The 10513-nt window shown below is 42.1% G+C and overlaps 1 protein-coding gene across 6 annotated transcripts in view; it reads left to right on the top strand.

Annotated features, from left to right (window-relative positions):
• Positions 1-10513, top strand: part of cep44 (centrosomal protein 44) — a 36204-nt gene that overhangs the window by 19639 nt on the left and 6052 nt on the right. For all 6 annotated transcript variants that reach the window (XR_002276698.1, XM_020621431.1, XM_020621430.1 and 3 more), the window contains exon 8: positions 6369-6467. Coding sequence is in view for 5 of the 6 variants with exons in the window: in XM_020621431.1 (XP_020477087.1) it covers positions 6369-6467 (99 nt within the window). In the remaining variant the exon portion in view is untranslated. The remainder of the gene's footprint in view (positions 1-6368; positions 6468-10513) is intronic.

The following is a 10513-nucleotide window of genomic DNA, read 5'->3' as shown; positions in this document are numbered from 1 at the left end:
CCGGACCCTGTACTCCCGGAGCACCCCCCACAGGGCGCTGCGAGGGACACGGTTGAATGCCTTCTCCAGATCCACGAAACACATGTGGGTTGGTTGGGCAAACTTCCATGACCCCTCCGCCACCCTGAAGAGGGTATGGAGCTGGTCCAGTGCTCCACGGGCAGGACAAAAACCGCAATGTGCCTCCTGAATCTGAGGTTTGACTATCGGTCGAATTCTCCTCTCCAGTACCCTGGCATAGACTTTCCCGGGGAGGCTGAGGAGTATGATTCCCCCTATAGTTGGAGCACACCCTCTGGTCCACCACCCCGGTCTGCCAATCCAGAGGCACTGTCCCCAACCGCCACGCAATGTTGCAGAGGCGTGTCAGCCAAGACAGCCCCGCAACATCCAGAGACTTAAGATGCTCAGGGCGGATCTCATCCACCCCAGGTGCCCCGCCACCGAGAAGCTTCTCAACTACCTCGGTAACTTCAGCTTGGGTGATGGACGGGTCCACCTCCGATCCCCCGGCCTCTGCTTCCACATCGGAAGACATGAGTATAAATCAGTCATGTTCAATATAATTTGGCTTTTTTGACAAATTATAAAAAAAACCTCTTTAATGTCAAAGTAAAAACAGGTTTCTGCAAGGTAATATCAAATAAAAATATGTAATGTGAATAAATCGCATAAATATTCACCCCCTTCAAGTCAGCATTTAGTAGATGCACCCTTGGCTGGAATCACAGCACTGAGTTTGTGTGGATAGGTCTCAGTCAGGCTTGCACATCTGGACACTGCAATTTTACTCCATTCATTCATTCATTCATTCATTTTCTACCGCTTAATCCCTGAACGGGGTCGCAGGGGGGCCGGAGCAATCCCGGCCGACAATCGGGCGAAGGTGGGGTACACCCTGGACAGGTCGCCAATCTATCGCAGAGCTAGCACATAGTCGAACAATCACACACATGCACACGCACTTCTATGGGCAATTTAGAGAGGCCAATCAACCTAAGCTGCATGTCTTTGGACTGTGGGTGGAAGCCGGAGTACCCAGAGAGAACCCACTCCATTACTCCATTCTTCTTTGCAAAACTGCTCAAGCTCTGCCAGGTTGAGCAGGGATTGGGCATAAGATTAAAAACCAACTCAATTTTGTAGTGAAAATGTCTGCATGGGCACAGGAACACCTCTAAAACCTAGTGCCAGTAAACATGGCTGACTGCTACATCCACAAATACAAGTTGCAACTCTACCATGTAAAGAAAAACATGTATAAACAAGATCCAGACAGGCTGCCACTTTCTCTGGGCTCAAACTCATCTAAGATGAACTGAGGCAACATAGAAAGGTGTCCTGTGGTCTGAATAGTCAGAATTTGTTATTCTTTTTGGAAATCATGGACTGCACATCCTCCAGGCTAAACAGGAGAGGAACCATCTGGCTTATTACACTGGTTTACAAGGTTTTTGTTACCTTCATAATTCCTTGTGTACCAGATAGAGTTTATGATGCTGATCACAGAAATAACTTCAAAATTTTCCCATCACGTACAGTTCTTGAGAAACAGCTAACTCTGTGATATAAAATACGAATTTTTCAGTTCGGGCTTTTCACATATAGTCTGGCAGTAGCCCATGACCTATATATAGGCCTACGCAACCCTATATATAGGCCTACCTAGCAGCAGCAGTCATTCTAACTGAAGTCAGTGTCAGTGAGTATTATACTGAAAATAAAACTAGCGAGCTCAAAGGCTGTGAATTGAATTGTATATAGTTTCTGAAATGTCGCACCAATGTCGCAATAGCTGTGACATGTGTCGAATTCTCCTCTCCAGTACCCTGGCATAGGCTTTCCCGGGGAGGCTGAGGAGTGTGATCCCCCTATAGTTGGAACACACCCTCCGATCCCCCTTCTTGTTGTCCTGTCAGTCCAGAAGCACTATCCCCGACCGCCATGCAATGTTGCAGAGGCGTGTCAGCCAAGACAGCCCCGCAACATCCAGAGACTTAAGATGCTCAGGGCGGATCTCATCCACCCCAGGTGCCCCGCCACCGAGAAGCTTCTCAACTACCTCGGTGACTTCAGCTTGGGTGATGGACGAGTCCACCTCCGATCCCCCGGCCTCTGCTTCCTCATCGGAAGACATGAGTATAAATCAGTCATGTTCAATATAATTTGGCTTTTTTGACAAATTATAAAAAAACCTCTTTAATGTCAAAGTAAAAACTGGTTTCTGCAAGGTAATATCAAATAAAAATATGTAATGTGAATAAATCGCATAAATATTCACCCCCTTCAAGTCAGCATTTAGTAGATGCACCCTTGGCTGGAATCACAGCACTGAGTTTGTGTGGATAGGTCTCAGTCAGGCTTGCACATCTGGACACTGCAATTTTACTCCATTCATTCATTCATTCATTCATTTTCTACCGCTTAATCCCTGAACGGGGTCGCAGGGGGGCCGGAGCAATCCCGGCCGACAATCGGGCGAAGGTGGGGTACACCCTGGACAGGTCGCCAATCTATCGCAGAGCTAACACATAGTCGAACAATCACACACACGTACACGCACTTCTATGGGCAATTTAGAGAGGCCAATCAACCTAAGCTGCATGTCTTTGGACTGTGGGCGGAAGCCGGAGTACCCGGAGAGAACCCACTCCATTACTCCATTCTTCTTTGCAAAACTGCTCAAGCTCTGCCAGGTTGAGCAGGGATTGCGCAGAAGATTAAAAACCAACTCAATTCTGTAGTGAAAATCACTGCATGGGCTCAGGAACACCTCTAAAACCTAGTGCCAGTAAACATGGCTGACTGCTACATCCACAAATACAAGTTGCAACTCTACCATGTAAAGAAAAACATGTATAAACAAGATCCAGACAGGCTGCCACTTTCTCTGGGCTCAAACTCATCTAAGATGAACTGAGGCAACATAGAAAGGTGTCCTGTGGTCTGAATAGTCAGAATTTGTTATTCTTTTTGGAAATCATGGACGGCACATCCTCCAGGCTAAACAGGAGGAAAGGAACTAAATAACACTGGTTTACAAGGTTTTTGTTTCCTTCATAATTCCTTGTGTACCAGATAGAGTTTATGATGCTGATCACAGAAATAACTTCAAAATTTTCCCATCACGTACAGTTCTTGAGAAACAGCTAACTCTGTGATATAAAATACGAATTTTTCAGTTCGGTCTTTTCACATATAGTCTGGCAGTAGCCCATGACCTATATATAGGCCTACGCAACCCTATATATAGGCCTACCTAGCAGCAGCAGTCATTCTAACTGAAGTCAGTGTCAGTGAGTATTATACTGAAAATAAAACTAGCGAGCTCAAAGGCTGTGAATTGAATTGTATATAGTTTCTGAAATGTCGCACCAATGTCGCAATAGCTGTGACATGTTTTGTTACATTTGTGGCGAGTTCACTTTGAAAGTACAGAAATAAAGTATGACAGCTCTCATAAAGAAGGCATATGAGTTATACTTCGGATGCAAAATTGGAGACCAGGACAAATTATGGGCTCCTCATATATGTTGTGCATCTTGTGCTACCAGTCTGCGTGCTTGGCTGAAGGGTAAGCGTCCATCCATGCCATTTGCTGTCCCAATGATTTGGAGGGAGCAGAAGGATCATGTAACTGATTGTTACTTCTGCATGACGAATGTGTCAGGATTTTCTTCCAAGAACAGGAGTACCTTGCCTCTGCAATGAGACCAGTACCACATGATAACGGTGTTCCTGTTCCAAAACCGCCAGAGATGTGGACGCTGGAAGACGAAGAGGAGCAGACAGAGATAGACGAACCGATTGACCGATGTTGCAGCTCCAATGATCCAGATTTTGAACCATCAACATCCAGTGATCCTCATTTAATTTCTCAGGCAGAGCTCATTGATCTTGTCAGAGATTTGAATTTATCGAAGAGTCAAGCAGAAGCTTGGATCAAGGTTGCAAGGGTGGAACCTGTTGTCATCAGATACACCTGTTCTCATCAGATACAAAAATTTTATTTTTTCGGCACCGTCATGAAGATTTGACAAAATTCTTCAGACAGGTTGACAGTCTGACCTTTTACACTGACATCGATGGATTGCTTTTTGATTCCAAATTTTGATTTGTTTAGAATTTAAAAAATCCCATACCAGGTGACCGTTTTCTCTTCACAATAACCTTGACATGATGAGACATGATGGACACACCTGCTGCTCCTCGCCAACACATGAGGGCATGTGACTGCCTGTTTTCTCTGAAGAGGGCCATTTTACAGGAAGTCACACCCTGTCAGCCATTTGACATGTTTAGTCAGAGTCCAGGGGCGTTTGACTGCTGTAAAATGGCAGACACGTTACACTGTCTTTGAACTGCTGACAACACAAAGGATGTGACTGTGTTAAAATGTGTGGAAATCTGATGAATTTAATAATTAACATTACACTTTGAGGTCTATTCTTATGATTATTTAATTAATAGCCCTAAAGTTTCCAGTATTTATTTTTTGTGAATTAAGGGTTTTATTAGTATTTAGAATATGAAGCAACAATTAGACCACGGGGTAATAAAATATCCAGAAAACTAAATGAAACATAATGAAATAAGTAATTGAATGACTAAAATGATCATGTTTAAATTCTCAGAAAATTTCACACATTTCAGTCGTGGACTGGTAAAACTGAGTCAAGGTGTGGTCCCAGCACATGTTTCATGTAACAGCGACACCTGCTGGACAAACACTAACCTACAGTCAGTACTGCACTAAATGCACACAAGTTCAGTAGTAACACTGTGTAGTAGTATAAACTGTTTCTTTGTTTTTGTGCTGCTTCAAAGAGACGTCTGTTGATCAGTGAATATGTGCCTCATGGCAAGGGGCCAGTGTTTGGCCCTCAGGGCCCCAGGTCTGCAGATGGAAGGCAGTTGTAAGTCCTGGTTGAAAGTCTGCTGCAAGCATACAAGTCGATGAACTGCGACAAGTCGCTTAAGATACATTTTCTTCATTCTCACTTAGACTTTTTCCAGAAAATCTCAACGCTGTTAGTGACGAGCATGCTGAAAGGTTTCATCAAGAGATTGCCAACATGGAGAAACGCTACCAGGGAAAGTGGAGTCCGTCTATGCTGGGAGACTATTGTTGGACACTGATACGCGAGACATCGGACAGTGACGATAAGTGAAAATCTGAGGCAAAACACTTTTAGATTTCTGTCGTGTTGCTTGGGTATCGCATTGTTAATCGTATATCGTAGCGTAGGCCTATGCTGCTGGAGACATTATGTTAAATGCATAAATGCAGTTTCCTTAAAAACCCTTTGTGATACTGAAATTACAATTACATATTTGTGTTCAGCATGTAAAAATCTATTGGTTTCACCAAAAATTTTAGAGGACACAAAAATTTTCATAAAATTTGTTGGCCAGTGTTATCAGTGCACAATTCAAAATCCAGCATCTATGATGACATTAGGGTGCATTAATGCACATGGCTTTGGTAACTTGCACATTTGTGGAATCACTGTTGATGTTGAATGGTATATACAGATTTTGGAACAACATGTGCTGTCATCCAGATGATGTCTTTTTCAGGGAAGGCCTTGCTTTGTCAGGAAGACATTACCAAACCACATCTTACCAAGTATTACAACACCACTCTGTGATAAAAGTCTGGGTGCTAAACTGGCCTGCCTGCAGTCCAGATCTGTCACACACTGAAAACATTTGGTGCATTATGAAGTGAAAAATATGACAAAGCAGGCCCCAAAAAGTTGAGTGGCATAAATCCTAAATAAAGGAAAAGCGAAACTATTGGTCTGCTCAGTTTCCAAAATGGTTACAAAGTTGTTAAAAGAAGACGTGATACAACACAGTGGGAGATGTCCTCTTGTGCCAACCTTTTTGAAACCTGTTGCTGGGATCAAATTGCTGGGGTAGCTGTGGCTCAGAAGGTAGAGCAGGTCGTCTACTAACCTGAAGGTTGGTGGTTTGATTCCATGCTTCTTTAGTCCACATGTCTTAGTGCTCTTGAGCAAGACACTGAACTCTAAGTTGCTCCCGGTGATATCCCAGTACTTTGAGTGTGCTATAATGCATATACACCATTTACAATATATATGTATATAAATACAGTTTGGTTCAGTATTTGATATGTTGTCCGTCTACTATTTTATATTTAATATAAGTTTTAAATGATTTGCAAATTATTGCATTCAAATTTTATTAACATTTTACAGTGTCCCAACTTTTTTTTTTTTGGAGATGGGGTTATAGTATTTTTCCTTTATTGGACAAGCAAAAGAAAATGTTATCAAAAACATGAAATTATACCTCAAATGTTTATTACTGCTATGTTTTGTATTTATCATACTCTATTCTAGAATGAAGACAAAGCCATTACCATATGCAGAGAGAGCTGGGAAAATGTGATGAGCAGAATCCTATTACTGGAAACTAAACTGTCACTGAGCAATACACAGGTAGGACAAGTGTTAGGGCATTTTGTTTTCATCTCCATGCTAAAGTAGAAATTTAAAAAATGGTGTGTCTGCTGATATTGAGTCCGGTCTGATACTTTTACTAATGTTTATTAACAAAAAAGTTCACTGAATATGTATCAGAGACCTTGAATTAACAGCTGTAGCCCACTTCATATCATATTTTCTACAAACTATTTGATTCAAATATTAAAAGTTTGCATTAGCAGGGAGACCCACTGTTTCAGTCTATGTTTGACAGGACTGTGTTACACCACTTGACAAACAGTGCAGAGGAAAAGAGCGCAGTTGAAAACACTAGGACTTCCCCTTGAAAGTCAGTCAGTTGAATCATCAGCTGAGAGAACCACCAGTTGAATGAAACCTTAGGTTTTTTTTTTTTTTTTTGTCAGCCACTTTGTTACAATAGAAGGTAGCCTTGGCCCCCTAATGTATTCTGCCATTTTCTTCTCCACATTTTGGTGTGCCAAGCCTCAATTTGCTTAATACATTCCAAGGTTGATATTTTTTTCCAACTATTCACCAGCAACAGGAACACATGGGACCAATCATGATGCAGCTTGCTGGAATGTTGCAACATTGTTACCATAAGCACATGGTGCACCGATCAGCTAAACCTATCTGACTGATTTATTGAGGGTGGTGTTCACTATATATTTTACCTCAGACATATGGCCAGGTACTAATCCAGGTCCACCAGGTCATTGTAATTGTTCCTCTGCCTCTTCAGTTGCTGTGGCAGCAATAATTCCTCAAATTGTCCCTCAGACATCCTTTTCAGGTTCAGCCCCTGCACTGAGCACTGTAGAGGTTGAAGCATTCCAGGTTTTTTTTTTCTTCTCAATATAGGATGCACCTACATTTGCTGTTTTATGCCTCTGTGCTGGCTATAGCCACAGCCAGAGACATTATATTTTCAGGTTGTAATATCTAATATTTTTATATTGCTTAGCAGTGCAAGCTGGCACACAGCAAATGTAACAACATGCAGTAGTGGTTAACTGATGAGAGGAACTCAAACTTGTTTGTAAACTAGGCTATAACCGTGTTTCAAGTTGAAGCTGCAACTGAAAGTAATATTACTGGATTTTTTGCAAATATGACTGCATAGGTTTATTTACTGTGACATCAAAGATGAACACAGAATAACAGCAGCTTTTTTTTATTTTGTTTTAATTTTACTGAAATACTGGTTGTATTTTCAGATAATTTCCTAAGTGCCTGATTGTGGACGCGTGTAATGGAATGAAATGTTGGTGACACCATATAGGCTCCTATTGCACATCATTGGCCAGTGTAATTTATTACAAGCTAACTGAGATGGGTTTGCTAGCCTGTAAACTTCAAAGGCTTATTTGGTGCGACAGTGACAAAGACCAAACCAAACTTTCTGACCTGAGATGAACTTATTTGTGCACACTGGGAGCCAATGAGCTGAGTCAAATTCCTTGTGTTTTATTAATACACTGGAGATCAAAATTAGAGAACGATTTATGAACACTTGATTTTTTCAGAGATAATGTAATCTTCATTCTTCAACATTTGAAGGACTTCTTGTTATGGCTATACCATGCTACTAGAACAGTGTTTTACAAAAAACCCCCATGTACTTAACAAAAAAAAATTTATTTTGCAGAAAACACAATGATCAAAATTAGAGAACAGCAATGACTGTAACACGGAGAAAGATCACAACTAGATTTTCTGAATGTTACAACAGTCACAATGAGTAGGAATTGTACAGCCCCCTTGCTTTGAATGACTTCAGCACATCTGCAGCCACAGGACATCACTAGTCTCTCACACTGCTCTGGTGTGATTTTGGTCCACTCTCCTTCCAGTCTCTTCCACAGTTCAGTGACTGTAGTGGGTTTCTTGGCCATAACTTTGTTGCCAAGGATTTTCCGGAGGTTTTCTATTGGGCTTAGATCAGGAGTCTGGGCTGGCCTTTTCATTATTTCAATGTTTTCAGTTTCAAGGAACTGCTTTACCTGTTTTTGCTGTTTGAGAGGGGGCATTGTCCTACATAAAAATTGCTGGCTGATTGGGTGATGAACGCAGGGGAGGAACAGCATGTTTTTGAAGAAGGTTTTGATAAACATTGGCATTCACTTTGCCACATAGCTGTATAAGAGGCCCAACTCCTCCTGCAGAAAACATTCCCCAAATGACACTTCCTCCTCCACCTTTCACTGACTTCTTTACACACTTTGGGTTCAGTCTTTCCCCAGTTTGACAATGAACATAATGTTTCCCATTGGACCCAAATAAATTAAACTTGCTTTCATCACTGAAGTGAACTTTGGACAGGTTCTCCTCTGTCCACACAACATGCTCCTCAGCAAAGGTTAATCTAGCCTTTTGATTCTTTCTGCTAATTAGAGGTTTGGTCACTGCAGAGTGGGCTTTCAGTCCAAATGCTCTTAAACGTTGAGACACTGTATGATGAGACAGATCCTTACCCAGTTCACTGCTGAACTGGCGAGCGATTGCCCATTGAGATTCTCCACATTATCCTGTCCTCTTATGCATTTGTCTTTCGCAAATGACAAGCCTTCTTGGGGGACTTGAATGAGTTTGTGACATTGAAAAGATGAAATATTCTAGAAATCATAGATTTGGAATGACCAACTTCTCTTGCTGTGGCTGATAGGGTCATCCCTTTGGCCTTCATCTGGACATTCTGCTGCCGAAGGGTTTCAGTCACTCTAGAACAGCTCACCATCTTGCAAAGTCAGTGAAAACTGGAAAGGTAGGTTGCCAGTTAAATGGGTTTGTCAGATAATTGAGTAAATTAGCACCAGGTGCCAGATTATCACCAATAACTGGGAGGTATCTGAAAATGTTTTCTAATTTTGATGAGTGTTCTTTTTCAAAAATCTCATACGTTTTTTATACTGTGCTTCAGAACATATGTAACTCCTGAAATATGCTTAAAATACTGCTCTTTTACTCCCATTTGGATAATTTCAAATAGGAATAAGCAGTGACCTTGACATTTAGGAAACTTTAGGTTGTTCTCTAATTTTGATCTCTAGTGTATAACATGGACTTAGAGACTCTTTTTATCAATTGCAAACCTTTTTATTCTCCAAAGGAGTTTTCGAGTTTCATTTTGGTGGGAGTGTATTTAAGACCGCAGGCCCACGCTAGCGCACTACAGCTCCTGGCAGAACAGATAACTAGCATCCTGACTCCCCACTCATTCTTCTAGGGGACTTTAACAGAGAAAATCTCACCCACGAACTGCCCAAATAAAGACAGCATGTCATCTGTCCCACCAGGGACAAAATCACACTGTACCACTGCTACACAGCAATAAAAGACACCTAGCACTCTGTCCCCCGTGTAGCTTTCGGACTCTGATCACTGTATGGTCCATCTTATTCCAACCTACAGGCAGAAACTTAAAGCTGCAAAGCCTGTAGTCAAAACAGTGAAGAGCTGGACTGAGGAGGCTAAGTCAGAGCTACAGGCCTGCTTTGACTGCACCGACTGGAGTGACCTGGATGAACTCACTGACACTGTGACATCTTATATCAGCTTTTGTGAGGATGTGTGTGTGCCCAAAAAGTCCTTCTGCACATACAACAGCAACAAGCCCTGGTTCACAGCAACACTCAAGCAGCTTCGTCATGCCAAAGAGGAGGCCTACAGAAGCGGGGACAGGACTCCGTACTGCCAGGCCAGGAACACACTGACAAGGGAGATCAGAGCAGCAAAAAGGAGCTACTCTGAAAAGCTGAAAGCTCAGGTTTCAGCCAACAACCCCTCATCTGTGTGGGGGAGCCTGAAAAGCATCACTGGCTATAGAAAACCATCCCCCCCTGCTGTGGAGGTCCGTCAACTAGCAGACAACTGATGGACTCAAACCAGTCCTGCGTGTTCTTTGATGAAGAATGGTCAAAGACAAATCTGTCTTTTAAGATATTTATTACAATCAATATTTCAGAAAAAATATTCAAGAAAAGCAATTACAGAGCTCTGGGTTCCGTCTTTCTGAAGCCCTACCAAACAACAGCAAAACC

Source organism: Monopterus albus, unplaced genomic scaffold, assembly GCF_001952655.1.
Source record: "Monopterus albus unplaced genomic scaffold, M_albus_1.0 scaffold260.1, whole genome shotgun sequence".
NCBI lineage: Eukaryota > Metazoa > Chordata > Actinopteri > Synbranchiformes > Synbranchidae > Monopterus > Monopterus albus.
The sequence above is the reverse complement of the archived record's forward strand: the minus strand, read 5'-3'. Positions and strand labels throughout refer to the sequence as shown.